The sequence below is a fragment of the Salmo salar genome, chromosome ssa10 (assembly GCF_905237065.1).
Source record: "Salmo salar chromosome ssa10, Ssal_v3.1, whole genome shotgun sequence".
Classification (NCBI taxonomy): domain Eukaryota; kingdom Metazoa; phylum Chordata; class Actinopteri; order Salmoniformes; family Salmonidae; genus Salmo; species Salmo salar.
Genome location: NC_059451.1, coordinates 101,692,359 through 101,715,858, shown reverse-complemented (window position 1 = coordinate 101,715,858; position 23,500 = coordinate 101,692,359). Strand labels below are relative to the sequence as shown.

The following is a 23,500-nucleotide window of genomic DNA, read 5'->3' as shown; positions in this document are numbered from 1 at the left end:
ATCAGCCAAGTTGCTCTTCTAGTTAATGAATTGGTCTTTGTATGTTGGCTAGGCCTTCTATAAGTCAATAAATTCACCTTATTAGCATAAAATAAATATGCTATAAACTATGCTAAGCCATTGTCGGGTCCACATGGGTCTATTGGGGTGGCAGGTAGCCTAGCGGTTAGTGTTGCAAGATCGAATCCCCAAGCTGACAAGGTAAAAATCTGTCGTTCTGCCCCTGAACAAGGCAGTTAACCCACTGTTCCTAGGCGGTCATTGAAAATAAGAATTTGTTCTTAACTGACTTGCCTAGTTAAACAAAGGTTAGCCATGTGTTGGCAAAAAAGTATGTCCAAGTCAAGACAGCTTAGTTTACCAGCAGCTAGCGGTACTTGCCACTGCTGGTACTTGCATGTGCTTTTTCAACGCCTATTTAAGATACTCCAGTGAGTGTAATTTGCTCAATATTAAGACAAATAAGGTCATAAAAAGAGATTATAAAATATATATATTATCATATTTTCTACTGTAGGTAGCTATGTAAACATATTTGTTCCACTTCAAAAAAATAAAATATATATATTATTTTTTTGAAGTGGAACAAATATATGTTTACATAGCTACCTACAGTAGAAAATTACAATATATATTTTTTATAATCTCTTTTATGACCTTATTTGTCTTAATATTGAGCAGTACCCCTGCAGTACCTCGCGGACCCCATGTTGAATACCCCTGGGCTAGTGCGCTGCTCCTCTGGTTGAGTAGCTAGCTAGTGCTACATCCCACAAAGCTTTGCTGTTCTGAATTGCGCTAACGTAACTAGGCTAAAAGCTTTACCAGAGTAGCCCCCACACTGACACACATATCCAAACGGGCTGACGGTGAAACAGAGAACAAACCATTCCGTAGCTATGGATAACCGTGCACGGGCATCATGTAACGGCCATTCTTAATGTTTCCCTACAACAGCTATTCGGGAGGATTCAACTCTGACTGGTAGGTTATCATTTCTTTGACACTTAGCTAGCTGACGCCAGCTAGGCTAATGCTAGCTAACTGGTTGTGTAGCCATGTGACTAGCTAGTAAACGTTACAGCGTTTTAGCGAGGGATTGTGTCCAGCACTTAAGTGTCGGTTAGAGAAGAATGTGCCAACTTCAATAACTGAAGGCTTGCTGAAGAAAGATGGCAAGCTTGTTAACTTTACCTGCTAGCTAGCTGACTAACAGGATAAGTTATGGTAACAGACAGAAACGTCAACCTGTCATTCTAGCAGCTATCTAGCTAGCAGACTACCAACGTCAGACATGACTGCAATAATCACGTTTTGTGGTGTCTGAATGATATCTGATTGATCCCTTGAGCGACATAGCTAGCTAACTCAATTGAAATTGAATGACAGCCGAGCTTTGACTAGCTAATTTAGGTAGCTGGTGCACTGATTTTCTGTTAGGACTTAACTAGCTAACTGATTTTAAATGATTACAATAGACAATGATTATAACTAGCTAGATCTTGATATATTGATACTGGTTTGCTTGTTGTCATGTTCTTGCTGCTCCACACCTTACACTAACGTTAACCCACACACTGGGAAATCATGACTTATTGAGCTTTATTCCACTTCACTGATTGCTGCTGTTTTCATTCACAGGTTACTATACTTTTCCACAAACAAGGATATTTACCAACATTGGTTTCCATCATCTCAGTATTGATGAAGGGGAATCAGCAGTCAGTGGCTAAATCATCTCCATTTGTATTAAAAGCATAAAGCATATTAGTTTGGCACTGCTAATATCACTCTGGAGCCTGTCATTTCCATGCTATGGGAGTTTGAGTCATCATCATGCACAGATGGCCCAACAAATCATTTTTGAATTGGGACCCATTTAGTTGTTTTGCAGCCAGCCTAAGCAAGTGTTGGGTTTTATCATCCAAAATCCCCTTGGCAAGGCTAAATCACTGACATCCTGAGAGTTGAAAGGATTAAGATCATACAGGATTTGCACGCTGAGGGAAGAAGGAACACCTGTTTTAGCTAGCGCTCTGAAATCCAGGCCACTGTGCTCAGCTTGGTTTTTGTTTTTTGGTATACCTTTACTTATCATCTGTCTGTGACTCTCTCTCTCCCACAAACTTACATTCAGCCTGTTACTGAGTGCTAACAAGCATTATTCTGTTGCCTGGAAAGCAGAATTACATTCGTTTTTTTTTTGCCATGTCTCGTTAAACTGAGATTATCACACTGGCTTCAGAAAAGGACCCTAGGACATAATTTAAACATCGTGCAAACGTGACCAATGGAACTCCACCTCTTTTATTTTTTTGTCACTGTTGGTATGCATCGGCTTTGTCACAGAGCGCATCGCAGTGACATTTGTCGCATTCAAAGTCCTGATGTGCGGTAAGCCAAGCGAAAAAGGCTATCTAAAAAGCTGCTGGTACCTGTAGCCAAGTCCCTCTCTCATTCAGCCCTGTTTCTCTGCACCACTGCAGCCCTGTGCTTACTGTTATGGCTTTGCCCTGGTGGCCAACTGAGCGAAATGGGACTCTGGCTGTGCTGAAGGATTAGACGCAGCCCTGGGAGTTGGACTGGACCAAAGGATCGCGCACACACATATATGCACACAGACACACACCATGTTGCAGAGACAGTAGGTTTCCTGTTTGAGCCCCTGCTGTTTAGAGCTTGTTTTTGTGGGGGGTGTGGGGGGGGTTCTCCTCCGCAATCTCAAAGGTTTGGATGGTTGAGCACAAGGGCCACTTTGAAGGAGCCCGGCGGAGGCTGTGGTTTGGCCCTAGCTGACAGACTGTTTGCCAGCTACTGCTGATTTAAGTACCCTGTGTCCCTCACCGCTTCTACACCCCTACATCCCCCTCCTCTGCCAAACGTTCCGCCCCTGACTGCTCTGGTGAATGGAGGTCTAGGGGAGCACAGGCAAGGTTGGAAGGGAACCATTGCTGACACTGGTCCAGCCGGGCACTTTTTGCTCTCCATGGACTGCGCTCCACTCTGTCCCCACTGAGGACCCTTTCCCTCTGTCTTGGGGGTAAATACTACAAGTCGAGGTTGTTTTTTTCTCTCCTTTCTATGGGCTCAAGGATGAAGCTGAAAAAGCAGGTGACGGTATGTGGAGGAGCCATATTCTGTGTGGCCGTATTTTCCCTGTATCTGATGTTGGACAGGGTCCAACACGACCCTGCAAGTCGACAGAACGGCGGTGGGAACTTCCCAAGGGTAAGACATTACCTATAGACATAGCATCGCTTGTTATTTAGCTTGTTATTCTCTAAATCCTTGTCTGCAATCAAACAACATGTTGTTGTGATACATCTCACTGTGGCGTTAAAAGCCAGAGGCAGTACCTTCGAAACAGTTTTGTGAACTTTCCTTTGATATTGAGTTACATCAAAGCTGTAATTAACAAATGTTAAGAAAATTAATTGGTGAGATGCACACGTGTTTGAGTAATTCATAATCTATATGTTTATTTTGTACTGTAACCTGAGAGGCAGTCAGTTAGTTATTTTCATAAACACACCTTGTGTAGAGTCGCGGCCCAGCCACCACAGCTGAACTGCTTCGCAGAAGCAAAGCTTTGTGATTGATTATGTTTACAGACCTGGTCCAGCAACAGTGTGTATAATGAGGGCTGGATTTGATTGTTATTCACACGATTTTAGTCATGTTACCCCAAACTTGTTTTGCAGTATTTTTTTTGAAGAGCTGTCGATGTGTAAGTTGGCTTGAATAGAATCCATAAATATAGAGAACACAAATGTATAAATGCAACAATTTCAAAGATTTTACTGAGTTACAGGTCATATGAGGAAATCGGTCAATTGAAATAAATTCATTGGGTCCTAATTTACAGATTTCACATGACTGGGAATACAGATATGCATCGGTTAGTCACAGATACCTTAAAAAAAAAAAAATGGGCCTCACAATGGGCCTCAGGAAGGTATTTCTGTGCATTCAAATCGCCACCCTACCATAACCCCAGCGACACCATGGGGCACTCTGTTCACAATGTTGACATATGCAAACCGCTTGCCCACACGACGCCATACACGTGGCCTGACAAACTCTCTAAAATAACACTGTAGGCGGCTTATGGTAGGGAAATTAACTTTCGATTTCAAATTGTTACATGTTGCATTTTATATTTGTGTTGTGTATATTTATGGATTATATTCATGCCAACTGCCACATTGACAGCTCTACAGAAAATACTGCAAAACAAATGAATATTCAATTCTTTGGCAACAGCTCTGGTGGTCATTCCTGCAGTCAGCATGCCAATTGCACACTATCTCAAAACTTGAGACATCTGTGGCATGTGACAAAAGTGCACATTTTAGAGTGGCCTTTTATTGTCCCCAGCACAAGGTGCACCTGTGTAATGATCGTGCCATTTAACTGGCTTTTTGATATGCCACACCTGTCAGGTAGATGGATTATCTTGGCAAAGGAAAAATGCTCACAAACAAATGTGTGCACAAAATTTGAGAGCTTTTAGTGTGTATGGAACATTTCTGGAATGTTTTATTTCAGCTCAATGAAAATGGGACCAACACTGTACATGTTGCGTTTTTATATTTTTGTTCAGTGTACTTTTGTTTGATTTTATTCATTCATTTATCTATTTGCTACAGCTTGAGTGAACAAGGACTTGCATTTTCACAACAACAGTATTTCCTTTGGTAATGGTGAAGTAGTGTCAAATAAAACAATAAAACATTTTTTTCACATGCTTAGTGTACACCTGTACACTAGCAGTGAAATGCTTACTGTATGTGTACATAGGTAACTATGTACACATACAGTACCAGTCAAAAGTTTGGACACACCTACTCATTCCAGGGTTTTTCTTTATTTTTACTATCTTCTACTTTGTAGAATAATAGTGAAGACATCTAAACTATGAAATAACACATATGGAATGAAGTTGCAACCAAAAAAGTGTTGAACAAATCTAAATATATTTTATATTCTTCAAAGTAGCCACATTTACATTTTAGTCATTTAGCAGACGCTCTTATCCAGAGCGACTTACAGTAGTGAATGCATACATTTCATTTCATGCATTTAAAAAAAAAAAATGGTTTGTACTGCCACCCTTTGCCTTGATGACAGATTTGCACATGCTTGGCATTCTCTCAACCAGCTTCATGAGGTAGTCACCTGGAATGCATTTCAATTAACAGGTGTGGCTTGTTAAAACAACATTTGTGGAATTTCTTTCCTTAATGCGTTTGAGCCAATCAGTTTTGTTGTGACAAGGTAGGGGTGGTATACAATATATAGCCCTATTTGGTAAAGACCAAGTCCATATTATAGCAAAAACAGCTCAAATAAGCAAAGAGAAATGACAGTCCATTAGGTCAGTCAATCTGGAAAATTTCAAGAACTTTGAAAGTTTCTTCAAGTACAGTCGTAAAAAACATCAAGTGCTATGATGAAACTGGCTCTCATGAGGACTGCCACAGGAAAGGAAGACCCAGTTACCTCTGCTGCAGAAGATAAGTTCAATAGAGTTACCAGTCTCAGAAATCGGCAGTTAACTGCACCTCAGATTGCATCTCACAGAGTTCAAGTAACAGACACATCTCAACATCAACTGTTCAGAGGAGACTGCGGGAATCAGGCCTTCATGGTTGAATTGCAGCAAAGAAACCACTACTAAAGGACACCAATAAGAAGAGACTTTCTTGGGCCAAGAAACACAAGCAATGGACATTAGACCAGTGGAAATCTGTCCTTTGGCCTGAGTCTAAATTTTTGTTTTCAACCGCTGTGTCTTTGTGAGACGTTGAGTAGGTGAACGAATGATCTCCGCATATGTGGTTCCCACCGTGAAGCATGGAGGAGGTGGTGTGGGGGTGCTTTGCTGGTGACACTGTCAGTGATTTATTTAGAATTCAAGGCACTCTTAACTGGCATGACTACCACAGCATTCTACAGCAATATGCCATCCCATCTGGTTTGCGCTTAGTCCCACTATCATTTGATTTTCAACAGGACATTGACCCATAACACATCTCCAGGCTTTGTAAGGGCTATTTGACCAAGAAGGAGTGTTATGGAGTGCTCCATCAGATGACCTGGCCTCCATAATCACCTAACCTCAACCCAATTGAGATGGTTTGGGATGAGTTGGACAGCAGAGTGAAGGAAAAGCAGCCAAGTGCTCAGCGTATGTGGGAACTCCTTCAAGACTGTCTGGGAAAACATTCCTCATGAAGCTGGTTGAGAGAATGCCAAGAGTGTGCAAAGCTGTCATCAAGGCAAAGGGTGGATACTTTGAAGAATATGTTTAACACTCTTTTGGTTACATCATGATTCCATATGTTATTTCATAGTTTGTATGTCTTCACTATTATTCTACAATGTAGAAAACAGTAAAAATAAAAACCCCTTGAATGAGTATGTTTGCCCAAGCTTTTGACTGCAACTGTAGGTAGGTGTAAAGTGAATAGGCAAAAGGATAGCTAGTAGCAGCAGGGAGTGTGATGGTGTTAGTATGCGTGTAAGTATGTGTGGGTAGAGTCCTGTGTGTGTGTGCGCGCATCGATTCAGTGCCTGGTAGTTGGTGCAAAAATCCATCCATCCATATAGGCTAGCTAGTCCTGTTTAGGACCTCCTGTGACGTTCATCCCCATTTTTTTTTTCCCCCGGGTCCTTTTCCTCCTGCGTTCTAGAGCCAAATCTCTGTTCTGCAGAACCGCATAGAACAGCTGGAGCAGCTACTGGAGGAGAACCACCAGATCATCAGCCACATCAAGGACTCTGTTCTGGAGCTGACCGACACTGGCGCTGTCCCCCCCAGCGGACAGCTGCCCTTCCGCAGTGCCAATGGTTCCTGGGTCCTGCCCTTTGACGGACACCCCACCTTCCTCTCCGTCAAGCCCCAGGACTGCCAGTTCGCCCAGGGCCGCCACGGACATACCGACCTGCAGGTGACCAGCTCTCCAGGGACTGTCTGGTCTCGGAGGAACTCTGTTGTTCTGTTGGCCATCAGTAGGCGCGTGTGTGTAATTGTTAACATGCTGTCTCTTGTCTATGTGGCAGGTTTAAGGTGAGGGGTTTACAGATATCATGTGATTTGCCTCTGTTCTAAACGCAAAGCAGAGTTAAGTTTAGCTAACTTTGGTCTGTTGCCTTCCAGATGCTAGACATATACTCCCTGTTGAAGTTTGACAATGTGGACGGGGGTGTGTGGAAGCAGGGCTTTGAGATCACCTATGAGCCTGAGGCATGGGACAATGAACCGCTGCAGGTGTTTGTGGTCCCTCACTCCCACAACGACCCAGGTGAGACATGGCTCTAAAACTGCGTTCTTTCAGGGCACATTGTAGCAAAAGACGAAGGAAGGCCAATTTCTAAGGAAACAAAAAAGTGAATAAAATATTTATTTTTTTCGACTTTTTTTATATATACTAAGCAAAAAACGAAACCTTGATTGAGTTATTATCTGCAATATTAAACAAATGACTGGATTGACAAATTGAGTGACACAATGACATTAGAATTCCAACGTCTTAGTTATTTTTAGATTAGAACGGCTGTGTATTAGCACAAGATTTGATTTTAGCCAGAGACCGACAGTTCCATTAGATTTCTTTATAGCCAATGCAAGTCCAGCTAGCTAACTTGACAGTTATTGACTTGTTGACCGTGGAAGAAACCTTGAAGTTTTGTAATTCAGTAGCACGAATAGCCATTCATTATGGCTCCATTTTAATTAGGATAGACTTTGCTCTTTACCAAGGTGTCACTGAGTAAATGTTCACAGCTTGTCCTGGGTCTGTGGAGAGCTATGAGAGACCACTGAGACTGTTGTCAGCGAATCCAAAAAAAGCCAGAGCTTTTAAGGTTTAACAAGACTGCAGGTAAAGGGAAGTAGGTCAAACCGCAGGACTGGCACCAAGTCAGTCCTGCAGACAACGCAACGTTAAAAGGCCCCTTTCACTGTCAGTCCTTTAGTCTATTTGGTTGATCTACCTTCTACCAGTCTGTGCATCCAGTGGTGTGGACTCCTATGGTTTAGTCTACAGTGAGCATATTGCTCTATAGATTAGTTAGTGCTAGGCTGCTCTGTTTATGTATTGTAGAGTTATCAACTTCTCTTCTGAGAGATTCATAGTCTGCTTGTTTCTCAGCCTCTGACAATACATTCAAGGTGGTTTATTGTTACTGTTCTGTTTAAATAATAAACCGGGAGTTATTTGTAAAACTTCACTGCTATGTTTGGTACTGTACCACTGACCTGCTTTTACCCCTCCTTATCATGGCAAAATCCAAAATACATGTTAGGAAATAGTACTGTACTGTCTGCTAGGGGGGTCGATGGTAGATTCACTCTTTATTGTTCATCTTCTATTTATGTCTGAAACTGACCTACCCTCAAACCAAGGTCCTGGGTTATATTTCATAGACACAAATGTTTTGAAATGGGGAGGTAGCCTATTACTTGAACTTTTCCAATAAGGGATTCCCATTTATTTTAAATTGTTTTGCTGCGGTGTCCGTGCCAGTCAAACTGAAGATGACCGTGTTCCTCCTGATCTGGGTTGTTGTGCTCATCACCTCTGTGCTGCGATCTCCTGTCTCGACAGGCTGGATCAAGACGTTTGATAAGTACTACACAGATCAGACGCAGCACATCTTCAACAACATGCTGGTCAAGCTGACTGAGGACCCACGCAGGAAGTTCATTTGGTCTGAGATCTCCTTCTTCGCCAAGTGGTGGGAGAGCGCCGACATGCACAAGCAGGAAGCCATGCGCAAGTGCGGATCTCACAGTCACAGCACTAGCTCTCAAACATCTTACTACAACACAATTGAAGTCTGCCACTGTTAGTTCTTCCCTAAAGTATTTAAGCCGTCCGTTGAGGATTGCCCACATAGGGAAGAGTCAATAGTGGCAGTCTTGGTAGATAAAAATTCAGTTGTTGTAGTGTCGTAATACAGTGTATATATATATGTGTGTGTGTGTGTGTGTATATATGTGTGTGAAATTATAAATACCTCACATGCGACTTGTAATAAGACTAAGCAATTAGCCTATTAAAATGTGACTCCATAAGATAAATAGCAATTTGCAAGAGACTATAGTTGAGTTATAGTAATAGGCAATGAAGAAATGTCTGAGAATGGAATTCTAAATACAGGTGTATTTAATTAGAAAATGAATGATAAGCTTATGCCTTGTATAATGTTAAGGTACAAAGCATTATAAGGCATTATTCTAAGCATGGTCAGAGAGAGAGAGGGACAAAGAAACCATGGCTTGTGCCATGGCCCGTAGCTCAGGGAAGACGGTAAGACATGGTGTAGGTATCTCACCACAGAAAGGCAGGAACAAATAAGAAAACAGAATCTAATATCATTTTTATAGTGTAAGCATTGGACCTGTTTGGATTCAAAAATGGAGTTGTTGACCAATGGAATTACTATGAAGTTTTATGTAAGCAGGAACTCGCCCAGCTGTGAATGTCTACCCAACTAGCAAAACAGTGTCTTTTCAGTATCTCTTCTCTCAGTGTAAACAACCTGCCAGGCAACATTAGCAGCGTGATCTACAATAATTAGCTAATAAGCGCCACATCTCCCTTGGCAGAGAGACCAGATGCTTCTAAAATAGCTGGTTATTTGGTTGACGCAGTGGCTCCAAGTAAGCGTTTGCTTTTCAAATTGTATTTGTCACTTACTTCATAAACAACAGGCAGGTGTAGACTTACTTATGGATCCTTTCCCAACAATACAGAATTTTCCTCATGTCTCTACTGGGTGGATGTCTTAACTCCTGTCGCAGGCTAATCCTGGGAGGGCAGCTGGAGATGGTGACCGGAGGTTGGGTTATGACTGATGAGGCCAATGTTCACTACTTCGCCATGATTGACCAGCTCATAGAGGGCCATCAGTGGCTGGAGAAGAACGTGGGTAAGCAACACGCTTCCCCTCTCCGAGATGCCTTCTCTTATTCATGCAAGGGGTTTTGCCCACTGTGATGTTGGAAGCAGAAGCATTGGAAAGTTAAAATAATTCAAACACTGAGTGGATAACGTTGCAACGACACCTTTGCGCGTATTGTGTGAAATCCTGTATGACTTCGGTCATAGTCCTGTTGCAGTAGGAGTTCCATTATGACATAGAAACTGTGCACCATGCTTTGTTGTATTCTCCATGATGGTAACCCTCCTGTGATGTGCCCTACTGTAGGTGTGACCCCACAGTCGGGTTGGGCGGTGGACCCCTTTGGCCACAGTGCCACCATGGCCTACTTGCTGAAAAGGGCCAACCTGACCAGCATGCTCATCCAGAGGGTCCACTACTCCATCAAGAAGCACTTCGCCTCCAGCCGCAGCCTGGAGTTCATGTGGAGGCAGTCCTGGGGTCAGTTGCTGGCTGTTTTCGTGGCAGCAGACCAATCTCATCTATTTACACCATAATGTGCTTATTTCTCTGGAATGCAGATTTCCAATGAGTGCTGCCACTCTGGATGGCCTTTCAAATTCAAATTCAAATTGAGGATGAGGGAAATGTTGTAAATGTCACAAGTGGCCAATTTATAGTTTGGACTAAGAACACTAACAGTTGTTTGTTCCTTGCTTGTATTTGCATTGTAGTTTTGAATTCACACAAACCCCAAAATAAAAATGTAAAAATCTTCCTTTTTTTTGTGTTGCCAGACCAAGAGTCGGGCACGGACATCTTCTGCCACATGATGCCCTTCTACAGTTATGACGTGCCACACACCTGTGGACCTGACCCCAAGATCTGCTGCCAGTTTGACTTCAAGAGGCTGCCGGGCGGCCGGGTCAACTGTCCCTGGAAGGTTCCTCCGCGGGCCGTGGTGGAGGCCAACGTGGCAGAAAGGTGAGCCCAGCAGAGAGCCTCCCACCGGCCTTGACCGCCACACTGCTAGGGGGGAGATGTCAGACCTCTGCAGTAGAGCAGGGAGTGTGGGTGCAGAGAAACATGGAAATATGCAACCGGCTTTGTAGACCTTCACTGCGACTTGCTTATCAATGAATAGTTTTGTGTAGAAAAACGCTTCATGGAACTTTCCAAAGCACACATTCCTGAGAGAGTCTAATGGAAAATAGCTCTCTCACTGAAAGCTATTGATTGCCCTTTTCCATTAAAGCTCCTCTTTTTATCCTCCATTTTCTAAGGTCATGTCAGTCATCTATTGCCCTGTAACACTGGCATTGCGCTGGGATGCACACACTCATTTACATTGACATTTTAGTCATTTAGCAGACGCACTTATCCAGAGCAACTTACAGTAGTGAGTCAATACATTTGTTATTTTTCCCCGTACTGGTCCCCCGTGGGAATCAAACCCACATCTCTGGCATTGCAAGCGCCATTCTCTACCAACTGAGCCACACAGGACTACATAACTAGGAGACTATTGAATATGTAATGCGTTTCAAAAGAAGACATTTCCCCACACTGCTTGCAAGCTTTCTTCTTTTCATTAAAATATGCTTTGACGAAGGTAAATAGACAGATGTTGCTATTGTCAATCATTTCTATATTCTAAAGCAAGCAGTGGTCAAGTCGGTGTGCTTGGTTTTTGGTAAGCAATTGGGTGCGTGTATTTCATGATACTTGTTTGCTACAACACTTTGCTGAAAGAAGGAGGAACAAAGTGTCTTCACATTATGAAGAGTCCATGTTACTGTGGAAACTGACTCAACTGCATGTCTTGTATTGTTGAATGCCGGCCATCCCTTCTTCAGTCAGCTGCTTGTTCCACAACACAAAATGATTGTGTCTTCTCTAGTCTCTCCTATTTTCTGTCCTCTCTCCTTATATCGGCTGTTACATGTGAGCCGGGATTACTTTTAGTTTACTGCTTTTGGGTAAAGTTTGTCGTCTTGAAAATGAAGTAGATAAAATAAAATAAACTTGAAGACAATTGCATTTTCTTGACAGTCTTCATCCATAATGGTAAGTTACACGATTATACACTTACAGTGCCAGCCCTACTGTGACCTGAGTCACTCTCTCCACTCCAGGGCCCACCTGCTCTTGGATCAGTACCGTAAGAAGTCCAAGCTGTTCCGCAGTAAGGTGGTTCTGATTCCGCTGGGAGATGACTTCCGCTACGACAAGGCCCTGGAGTGGGACCAGCAGTACCTCAACTACCAGAGACTCTTTGACTACATGAACTCTCACTCTGAGATGCACGTGCAGGTATGTTCGTTTTGATATTTGATTAATTCTAAAATGTCTGAAATGTAATGTCTCACCTTTATGGTCCTGTGTTCTCCAGGCCCAGTTTGGGACCCTGACCGACTACTTCACCGCGGTTTACAAGGCCAACGGTGTGCCCCAGGGTGTCAGACCCCCAGAATACCCTGTGCTGAGCGGGGACTTCTTTGCGTACGCAGACCGAGAGGACCACTACTGGAGCGGCTATTACACCTCCCGGCCCTTCTACAAGAGCATGGACCGGGTGCTGGAGTCCCATCTCAGGTAAGGCCAGATGTAAAACAGCAGGTTGGCATTTGCGCCTTACACTCAGTCCTTAATTCAACAATGTTAGCTACATGTGTGTAGGTTTCAAAAGAAAAATCATTGGAGATGGAGACCTGTCTGCACACTGTCAAAGTTAGGAACAATCGCAAAACGTTCTCTTGTCTTTGTTAATTTGTTCCTCTGTGTTGTTCCACAGAGGTGCAGAGATCCTGTTCAGTCTGGCTGTGGCCCATGCTCGCCATGCGGGAATGGAAGGCCGCTACCCCACGTCAGATTACACTCTGCTGACGGACGCCAGGCGCACCGTCGCCCTGTTCCAGCATCATGATGCCATCACAGGCACCGCCAAGGAGAACGTGGTCATCGACTACGGCAACAGGTCAGTTGCTAAGAGAGACACAGAATAGAGATAGAAGTATCTTTTTCAACTTTTAAAACTTTTATACGAAAAAGTATTCAGTAGTTTCTTTTTTTCTTTCTACATCCCTGCCTTTGTGACCACTGGTCTCAAAAGAAAAATACAGCCATTTTACACTTAAGTCTCCAACTCAGTTGAATGGTTCAGAAGGAACAGAGAAAAGAGACGAGGCTAAGTGGCCATTCAAGAATACTAGGATAACGTCTCATTGGTCCTTTTGTCTTTCCTTTAGGTTACTGCGCTCCCTGCAGGGCCTGAAGAGAGTAATCATTAACGCAGCCCACTTTCTGGTAATGAAAAACAAGGACGTGTATCGCTTCTACCAGACAGAACCCTTCCTAGAGACGGTAAGGGACGACAGGGAGACATGGAGCTCTAACAATGCATTGCAGTGTTAAAATAACTTGCATAAGCTCAGCTTCTTTTGTATGTTAATTTCCCATATGATTCCTTGTTGTTGACTGTATATCAAGTTGTGATCTACTCTTACTCAGTGCTTCTCTAGTCTAGTAACAAGCAATAAGTGCATTTCTGACTCTCATATACAGTGCCTTCAGAAAGGAATCATACCCCTTGACTTATTCCACATTTTCTCACCCATCTACACACAATATCCCATAATGACAAAGTGAAAACATGTTTTTAGCAAATTTATTGAAAATGTAATATCTCATTTACATAACTATTCACACCCCTGAGTCAATGTTAGAATCCCCTTTGGCAGCGATTACAGCTATGAGTCTTTATGGGTTAGTCTCTAAGAGCTTTGCACACCTGGATTTTACAATATATGCACATTATTCTTTGAAACATTCTTCAAGCTCTGTCAAATTGGTTGTTGGTCATTGCTAGATAGACATTTTCAAGTTTTGCCATAGATTGCGAAGCATATTTAAGTCAAAACTGTAAGTAGGCCACTCAGGAACATTAAATGTTGTCTTGGTAAGAAACTATAGTGTATATTTGGCCTTGTGTTTTAGGTTATTGTCCTGCTGAATGTTGAATTTGTCTCCCAGTGTCTGGTGGAAAGCAGACTGAACCAGGTTTTCCTCTAGGGTTTTGCCTGTGCTTAGCTCTATTCCATTTCTTTTTATAAAAAAAAAAACTCTGTGGCAGATGACAAGCATACCCACAACATGATGCAGTCACCACCATGCTTGAAAATATGAAGTGGTACTCAGTGTTGCGTTGTTGGATTTGTCCCAAACGTAACGCTTTTTATTCAAGATGAAGTTAATTTCTTTGTTGCATTTTTTGCAGTTGTACTTTACTGCCTTATTGCAAACAGGATGCATGGTTCGGAATAATTGTATTCTGTACAGGCTTCCTTCTTTTCACTCTGTCGTTTAGGTTTGCGTTGTGGAGTAACTCCAATGTTGTTGGTCCAGACTCAGTTTTCTCCTATGACAGCCATTGAACTCTGTCGCTGTTTTAAAGTCACCACTGGCCTCATGGGAAAATCCCTGAGTGGTTTCCTTTGTCTCCTGCAACTGAGTTAGGAAGGACGCGTGTGTCTTTGTAGTGACTGGCTGTATTGATTCATCATCCAAAGTGTAATTAATAACGGCACCATACTCAAAGGGATATTCAATATTGACTTTTTTGTTTTTACCCATCTACCAATAGCTTTCCTTCTTTGCGAAGCATTGGAAAACCTCCCTTGTCTTTGTGGTTAAGTCTATCTTTGACATTCACTGCTCGACTGAGTGACCTTACAGATAATTGTATGTGTGGGGTACAGAGATGAGGTAGTCATTAAAAAGTAATGTGAAACACAACTCCATGCAACTTGTTATGCGACATGTTACGCAACTGTTTACTCCTGAATTTATTTAGGCTTGCCATGTCAAAGGGGTTGAATACTTACTGACACAAGGCATTTCAGCTTTTAATTTTTTATTAATTTCTGAAAATATAATTCCGCTTTGACATTATGCAGGTGTGTGTGTGTGTGTGTGTGCCAGTGACACAATCTCCATTTAATCCATTTTAAATTCAGGCTGTAACTCAACAAAATGTGGAAACAGTCAAAGGGTGTGAATACTTTCTGAAGGCACTGTACACTTCTGTGTTTGTGACTATAGGATGATGGGCGTGCCACCCAAGACTCCCTGCCCCAGCGCACCCTTATCGAACTGGACCAATCAGGACCTAGGTAACCCCCTCTTCCCCTCTCCCTCAGTACAGTCTCTCATGGGTGGAGTGTTTGACTGATCTCCCCCTGTCTCTTTCTGTTAGGTACCTGGTGCTGTTCAACCCAGTGGAGCAGGACAGGCTGTGTGTGGTGACAGTGTTGGTGAACTCTGTCCGGGTCCGGGTGCTCACAGAGGATGGACAGACCCTCCCTGTACAGCTCAGTGCCCAGTGGAGCTCTGCTAGCCAGATGAGCGCAGAGGGCTTCCAGGTGTGTGTGTGTGTGTATGGTTGCTGGTTTAATTTGTGGTGCTCTCAGTGACTATTTAATGTACATTGTGTGGTACTTCAGTTGACAGATGCATTGATATATTATGTGTAGCATGAGTGTCTGCCGTGTGTGTGTTTAACTGTGTTCTCGCCTGTCTGCAGGCCTCCTTCATGGTGCGTCTGCCTGCCCTGGGCCTGGCTGTGTTCCACCTGTATGACTCTGCTGACACCCCCATGACGCTGCGCTCTGAGACCCTGCTGAGGCTGACTGGTCAGGGGCAGACTGCCCACGCCGTGGACCCCCTCCCATTGCGCTCCCAGACAGCAGACCCACAGCTCTTCTACATCTCCACCCAGTCCCTTACACTGGGCTTCTCTGGAACCACTGGCCTGCTGGAGGTATGTGGAGGGGAAGAGGCTTGTGGCCCAAATAGCACCGTTTGTGGCCCCGTTTCCTATGTGGTGCACTATTTTTGGCCAGAGCCCTAGGATGCCATTGCGGATGCAGCCACTGACTATTCTTTGTCTCTAACAGATTGACTGATTTGGAAGTCAGCTTAAACGCTGTGACTAAAATTAGCCCAAGGCCGTTGATCATTTGCTGAATTCCAAATGGGCAGCACAGACTCATTTGGTTGAAGTGTAATGTATAATTCTCTGTCTCTCTCGCTTGGTCCATCAGAGTATCCATCGTAAAGACGACCCCCAGGAGGTCAAGGTTCAGATCCAGTTTGTGACGTACGGCACTCGGTCCTCAAAGGACAAGAGCGGGGCTTACCTTTTCCTGCCTGATGGGAAGGCTAAGGTGAGCTAGCTGCCAATCCCCCCCATCTGTCCTAGAGCGTTAGGTAGCCTAGCGGTTAGCGTGTTGGGCCAGTAACCGAAAGGCTGCTGGTTCAAATGCCCGAGGTGAAAAATCTGTCTTTTAAAAATAAAAAATGATTTCACCTTTATTTAACCAGGTAGGCTAGTTGAGAACAAGTTCTCATTTGCAACTGTGACCTGGCCAAGATAAAGCAAAGCAGTTTGACACATACAACAACACAGAGTTACACACAATAATACAGTAGAAAAACTATATACAGCATGTGCAAATGAGGTAGGATAAGAGAGGTAAGGCAATAAATAGGCTATGGTGGCAAATTAATTACAATATAGCAATTAAACACTGGAATGGTAGGATGTGCAGAAGATGAATATGCAAGTTGAGACACGGGCGCAAAAGAGCAAGATATATAAATAAATAAATAAATACAGTATGGGGATGAGGTAGATTGGATGGGTTATTTACAGATGAGCTATGTACAGGTGCAGTGATCTGTGAGCTGCTCTGACTGCTGATGCTTAAAGTTAGTGAGGGAGGTAAGAGTCTCCAGCTTCAGAGATTTTTGCAGTTCGTTCCAGTCATTGGCAGCAGAGAACTGGAAGGAGAGGCGGCCAAAGGAAGAATTGGCTTTGGGGGTGACCAGTGAGATATACCTGCTGGAGCGCGTGTTACGGTGACCAGTGAGCTGAGATAATGCGGGGCTTTACCTAGCAGAGACTTGTAGATGACCTGGAGCCAGTGGGTTTGGCGACGAGTATGAAGTGAGGGCCAGCCAACGAGAGCATACAGGTCGCAGTGGTGGGTAGTACATGGGGCTTTGGTGACAAAACGGATGGCACTGTGATAGACATCATCCAATTGGTTGAGTAGGGTGTTGGAGGCTATTTTGTAAAAGACATCGCCAAAGTCGAGGATCGGCAGGATGGTCAGTTTTACGAGGGTATGTTTGGCAGCGTGAGTGAAGGATGATTTGTTGCGAAATAGGAACTCGATTCTAGATTTCATTTTGGATTGGAGATGTTTAATGTGAGTCTGGAAGGAGAGTTTACAGTCTAACCAGACACGTAGGTATTTGTAGTTGTCCACATATTCTAAGTCAGAACCGTCCAGAGTAGTGATGCTGGACGGGCGGGCAGGTGCAGGCAGCGATCGGTTGAAGAGCATGCATTTAGTTTTACTTGCATTTAAGAGCAGTTGGAGCTGTCTGTGCCCTTGAGCAAGGCACTTAACCCTAATTTGCTCCGGAGGCGTCATACTATTATGGCTGACCCTGTACATCAACACATTTTACTGTACTTATCTGGTGTATGTGACAATAAAACATATTTTTTAACTGTATAATGTTTTAGGATCAGTCTACCCTGCCTCAATCCATTACAGAAACACTGTCTCTCTGTCTCTCAGCCCTACAGTCAGAAGGAGCCTCCGGTGGTGCGTGTGGTGGAGGGCCCTCTCTTCTCTGAGGTAGTGGCTATGTACCAGCACTTCCAACAGACCATTCGCATACACAATGTGCCAGGTGTGGACGGTCTGTCCCTGGATGTCACCACCATGGTGGACATCAGAGAACAGTCTAACAAAGAGCTGGCCATGCGTCTGGTCACGGACATCCAGAATGACGACACCTTCTACACAGACCTCAACGGATTCCAAGTCAGACCACAACGCACACTTTACACTTGAGTGTCTGACCTTTGGCTTCAACATGTCCTTCAATACTGTAATTTTTCCACAGATGCAGCCCCGGCGCCACTTCCTGAAGCTCCCTCTGCAAGCCAACTTCTACCCCATGCCCAGCCAGGCCTACATCCAGGACAGCCATCTCCGCCTCACCCTGCACTCTGCCCAGGCCCTGGGCGTGACCAGCCTAGAGAGTGGTAGGGAGAGACAATTCATACGTTATTTTTCTTAACACCTTAGTGTTCCTGAAGTTTTTTATCTCTTATCTCTCTAAAGAAGTTTTCATTAAGAGGGACTGGTAGCAGTTTTTCCTTTTATTTACTGAAATGTGGTGACTTCTCTGCTGTTTGCCTTTGCAATGTTATCTATGTTTAATTCTATGGCGCTCAGAGAGATAGACGGAGGACTCATCTTTGTATCTGTGCCATTATGGTATCTGGTTCAATGAAAGTCAATTAACTAAGTAGACCAGACCTTACTGGTATTGCATTGGTGTCTATGGGAGACACCCAGTTAAGTAGACCAACATTCTTTTCCAATGGTAAACGGCCTGAGTGAACTATCTTCATTTATCCACCATTTTTGGCAGTGCCATTGAGACTATCTCTATTTTAAAGTAGTACATTCTCTTCTGTGTTTGTGTTGGGGGAAAAAGTGCTGGAGTCCTGAACCAAATATTGTCATTTATTTATTGTGGCCACTAGATGGTGGTGATATAGCTTAAAGCCATTTGCAAACTATAGGCAACTCAATTTGAAGAAGACAATGCTCTGATTTTATTGGCTGGTCGCTCCCAACCCATAGGAATCCCCACCTAGTTGACTACTTTAACATGGTGGAAGTCCTCAATGACAATTTCCATGCTAAAACGGGTTCTATCCCGTATCTAGAGTCCCCTATCGATCTCTATGATGGAGCTATATATGCATGTCTCTGCTTTTCCCTCCCTCAGGCCAGTTGGAGGTGATTCTGGACCGGCGGCTGATGCAGGATGATAACCGTGGCCTGGGCCAGGGCCTGAAGGACAACAAGAAGACGGCCAACCGCTTCCGCCTCCTACTGGAGAGGAGGTCCACTGGCAACAAGGTCAGCCAGTCTAAAATCCTCAGATGGGAGTTAGTTACTGGAGCTACCTGGATTTAGTTTATAGGGGTCATATTCAAGCAAATTAACACAATCTAGTCTGAGGGGAAACAGTGGGTGAGCCGGGACTACTTCTCAGTGTGTCTCAAATGTCTTAATCTCTCATGCTGCGCTCTTTAACCCATGTCTCTGTTCTTTATTTGTCACCCCCCTCCATTTATTTTTGTCACCTCTGTCTCATGCTCCATTGCACTCAGCATGATGGCTTCTTTGCCAAACTCTCCTCCATGTTTCACTCTCTCGTCTCCTTCGCCCTGAGAGGCGGAGCTCACGAGGTAACGTTGCCACGGCAACAGTGAGGTCACTAGATACCCAGTCGTGGCCGTCTGTCTATGTAATCTGTGTTATAGCTGTTCTTACCTTCTAGTTTAACCTGTGTTTAGCTGCCCTGTACCCTATAGCTAAAAAGCCTGTCGTAGCAGCATTGCAAGAAATCCTGGAATTGGATATGCGCTTAAAATGCAAATAATTGTTTTCAGCTCTGCAGTTTCCCTGCTGTGTTGACTGTTGAAGCTAAGCATGGTGGGACGGGGTTAGTTATCAGATTTGACCTGTGTTGAAACCTGTCTTCCTGCCTCCCAGGTGGTGGACAGCAGACCAACCAGCTTCCCCTCCCTACTTAGTCACATGACCTCGGCCATCCTCAACCACGAGGTGTTGGCGCTGCCTGTGCTGCCCAAGAAGCGTGGCATCCCTCCCTTGCATACCTTCACGCCCCTTATGGGGGCCCTGCCCTGTGACTTCCACGTGCTCAACCTGCGCAGCGTCCAGCACCAGGTAACTAGAAGTGAAGAAGTAATTGTCCTGTTTGTGGAACGTCAATATACTGGAAGATATAATACAGGTAGGGTTCTGTGTACAAACCATTGATGCTAATATGTTTGTGTGACTTGTAGCAGGACACCCACTCCCCGTCTCCCTACACAGCCCTCATCCTGCATCGGAAGGGTCTGGACTGTGACCTGGAGACCCCCAACCCCGGATTCAACTGTACCACTTCCAAGGGACAGGTCAGTGGTCCTCAACAACACACACACATGGATCACCACAGACACAACTGGGGCGATAGTTCAGTGTGTTGCAGAGACACATACAGCACTGCAGTGGGAGTCATTCTAGCAGTCTGGAAAGATTATTCTCTGTGTTAGACATGAGGAGTGACTGGACAAATTGTTCTCTCATACACACTCTTTCTACCTCCTACTCTCTTTCACAAACTGTATCCATCTCTCGCTCTCTCTCCTTGTCTGTTCCTCCAGCTGGGTGTGTCTTCTCTGTTCCGTAACCTGGACCTCCAGCTGCTGCAGCCTGTGTCTCTGTCCCTGATGTACTCCAGCCCCCCTCTGGCCAATGACTCCTCCATCAGCTTGGAGCCCATGGAGATCTCAGCCTTCAGGCTCAAACTGCGCTAGCCAGGCTCAGATAAACACATCAGACCAGACACGGCCAGGCCAGGCCTGGTCCCACCTGGTTTTGTCTGTTCTAGTCTATAGGAAGACTGCCTCCCAGTGAACAGAGGGGTGGCCAAGCTGGGGCTTCCTGGTCCAACCTGTGTATACAACACACAGTACACTACACCACTCTACACTATACCACTCCACACTTCACCACACACACCCTGAACTGTAAAGTCAGCTTGGAAGAGCAGGTGTCCACCATGACTAGACTATAACTGCAGGGGGCTGATGGCTGTCACACACAGTGGCTGTCTCCAATCTATCTCAGAGAATCAGAAACCTTTGGTGATTTAGTTTTTGTGCTTGTGATAATAAAGGTGATGTCTTTATCACAGAACAGATACTGGTGATCTTCTGCCTTTGCATTGCAGTAGTAATGTCAAGTTAGTGGAAACATCATTTTCTTTCAGTTTTTAAATGAACTTTATTTGTTTTCTTAAAATAAAAAATCCCATCCTAGACTAACTAATGAATGTAAATATCACATGTATAAGGACCTTGGAATGGCGACCGAGTGCAATTTGTAAACGCTTTATTTTTGCCACGTTCACGTGCTAGTCAAAACTAGGAAACTCTGGTTGTAGTTATACACGTGCCGCTTTCAACCAATTGGCAAGTCGAACATTTTTGATTTTCCTTGTTCCGACAAGCACATGAATGCGGTTAGTTTGGGTAATTGTTTTCCTTCTACTATGGAGCCTATCCACCCGCTGCAGACTAGAGAACTGTTAACTCCATTACGAGCTCATCACTGCTCATTGAACTTTTATTGACTGCATTGACAGACTGAATGCAGTTGTGTACTACCAGTGTGAATGTTTGCTCTCTATCTCTGCAGTAGAGGAGCTGAGGCTATGGCTCTGTAAGGTACTGTATGTCAAGCAGAGTCAGTCACTCTGTAGTCACTACCAGGCTGGGGATTAGGTCTCTCTAAGGAAATACCAATCCCCACGCTACTTTTGTTTTTAGTCATCATTATCTCCCTATTGCATGACTGTACGGCCTGCTATCCTTTCAATCCCCCCTTGCTTGTAGATGGTCTGAAGACTTTCAAACTGTTATGTGAGCCTCTCAAAGCTATCATGTCCCGATGAGTTGGCTGTGGAGGACCTGTGATGGAATTTAAGTTATGTTTGTATTTAAATGCTCCTAAAGCCATTCCTGTGCTCCTGTTCTTTGTGTGTGTACGCCATTCGATGGACGAATGGTGGTGTGTACTATACTGTATGCAGTAGAAGAAACTACTGTGATGACAATACCTCATATTTAACATGACACATTGGTATGTATATTGATGTGGAAACTTCTGTGAAGATACAGTATGCCAGAGGAGTAGTAAGATCCAGAGTGCAGTATCAGGGACAAGGTGTCTGTTCATATCACTGTACTGTTAATCATCATTAGTGAGTCTGTGTAGTGGGGTTGGAGCATCTGGCTTTCAAAGCCAGGCATGGAGACCCTGTTTTTAAAGGCAGGATCGTGGTTCAACCTTCCCTTCATGATGATGTGGAGACATGGTCCGTTGAACAAACAAACAGGGATCCTTCAGGTCTGACTTTGACAGTGAGTTTACTGGCGCAAACATGGTATTTTTTTTAATCAGCTTTCATCATAAAACATCGCTATAGCCTTGATCCTGGTGGGGTTAAGGTACCTGTCTATGATTCATTTCTGCCTTTGGTGTGGAAGGCTAAACATCAGTAGCTTACATCAGTAATGGCAGATACACTGTTTATCAGTCATCTCTGCCGTTTCTCACTATATGTTTCTCCTCTACCATCTTTTAGACCATCCTACTATCCAAATATTTTTTTCACCCTGCTGTGTTCTGTTTTACACTCCTCACTCAGAACACTACAGTCCAACATTTCACTCTACAATGCTCAGGTACTAGCCTGGCCCCATACAGCGGATGTGCTGTGGCCAACTCCTCTATTGATGTCATACCATCTTTGGTATGAGAACAAAGAAACAGAGAGGAGTTGGTTGTATGTATCAACAGACTGGACCACCAGACTACCAATGTAGCCTGCATCACTTTTCATTATCAGCACTTCCGCACTCTTTTCGGATTGCATTTTCCCTCTAGCTATATGTCATGACACTACCTCTGTTTCTAATACGGCACTCCCCCCTATTGTCCCTTTCTTCCCACTCTCCTACTGTCTCTGTATGTGTCCCAGTCCCTCTGTAGTCTTGTCTTTTGTATGTGATATTTGTTGTAGGACTTTTTTTAAGATGGAGTTTATGAAGGACTAATTTCTTTATTTTATTTGTTTCTTCCTGGATGTGTGTTTAAATAAAGATGCATAGAAGAAAAATGCAGACGCGATGCAGTCAGAATAAAGATCAAATATGATACTTGGTATGTTTAGCCACTGCATATTTGTCTCTTATCACTAACCCTTTATGTTAACACCTTTTTATTAACTTGTTTTTTTTAGCTACTAACTTGTTGAAGTGGGCAGTAGGGGGCAGCACTAAGTTAGTTTGTGGGACAAGCACAAGCATCAGTGGTGAGCTATGCTGTTCGTCTGTCTTATAGAGGTTTTAAATACTCACCAAGCTGCGATTTTTATATTTCAATACATTGAACTTGAAATGAAAATGCTCAATTTATTTAATGTTGAATGAAAATGGGTAATTTATCAATTTAAAGTTTTTGTGATTTACACAACTGAATGCGTTTTGTAAATGAGGACCCACATGAGCCCTGGGTATCAGACAGTTGTATTGGTCATCCACACTGAGGGTGAGGACAGACAATCTCTGTGGACAGCCAGCCAGGCCAAAGGACCCCAGCAGCTATGGGCTGCACAGGCTCAAGTGCTTTTGAGATCACCCTTTTGGGAGGCAGAAATGACTGTGGCAGAGAGATTTCTCCCCTCTATCTCACAAAGAGGAGGGTGTTTAAGGGTAACAATACTAAATTATTCAGACAGTCAAGCAGGAGACTGCACGTGGAGGAAAACTACAACAGAAAAGGGGATTCAAACCAGAACTAGACCAAGGACAAAGTGAGAGGGATCCCTAAAGGGCAGGGTTGGGGAATACATAATCAGTTTATCATAAAAAATATTGTAA

General features: G+C 43.9%; 1 protein-coding gene across 2 annotated transcripts; it reads left to right on the top strand.

Moving 5' to 3' along the window:
- Positions 1-731: 731 nt before the first annotated feature.
- On the top strand, positions 732-22,782 carry LOC106561301 (alpha-mannosidase 2x). Of its 2 annotated transcripts, none has more exons than XM_014125101.2 (22): positions 732-984; positions 1,642-3,228; positions 6,696-6,953; positions 7,163-7,307; positions 8,613-8,784; positions 9,812-9,939; positions 10,219-10,392; positions 10,689-10,875; positions 12,027-12,204; positions 12,284-12,486; positions 12,686-12,868; positions 13,140-13,254; positions 14,992-15,062; positions 15,146-15,311; positions 15,473-15,709; positions 15,993-16,115; positions 17,541-17,789; positions 17,872-18,013; positions 18,769-18,902; positions 19,542-19,736; positions 19,856-19,969; positions 20,219-22,782. In XM_014125101.2, the coding sequence occupies exons 2-22, from the start codon at positions 3,082-3,084 to the stop codon at positions 20,369-20,371; spliced, it is 3,474 nt and encodes a 1,157-aa protein (XP_013980576.1). In that variant the 5' UTR covers positions 732-984; positions 1,642-3,081; the 3' UTR covers positions 20,372-22,782. The 2 variants fall into 2 exon arrangements, with proteins under 2 accessions (XP_013980576.1, XP_013980575.1); XM_014125100.2 differs by having other exon boundaries at positions 733-984; positions 3,093-3,228.
- The last annotated feature ends 718 nt before the right edge of the window (positions 22,783-23,500 follow it).

What these genes read in the sequence shown, in the direction of transcription:
- LOC106561301 (XM_014125100.2), top strand. Translation starts at nt 941, where the DNA reads ATGTTTCCCTACAACAGCTATTCGGGAGGATTCAACTCTGACTG. An exon ending in CATGTGGAGGCAGTCCTGGG is followed by an intron (nt 10,393 to 10,688) that starts GTCAGTTGCTGG and finishes TTGTGTTGCCAG; the next exon opens with ACCAAGAGTCGGGCACGGAC. An exon ending in CTGGACCAATCAGGACCTAG is followed by an intron (nt 15,063 to 15,145) that starts GTAACCCCCTCT and finishes TCTTTCTGTTAG; the next exon opens with GTACCTGGTGCTGTTCAACC.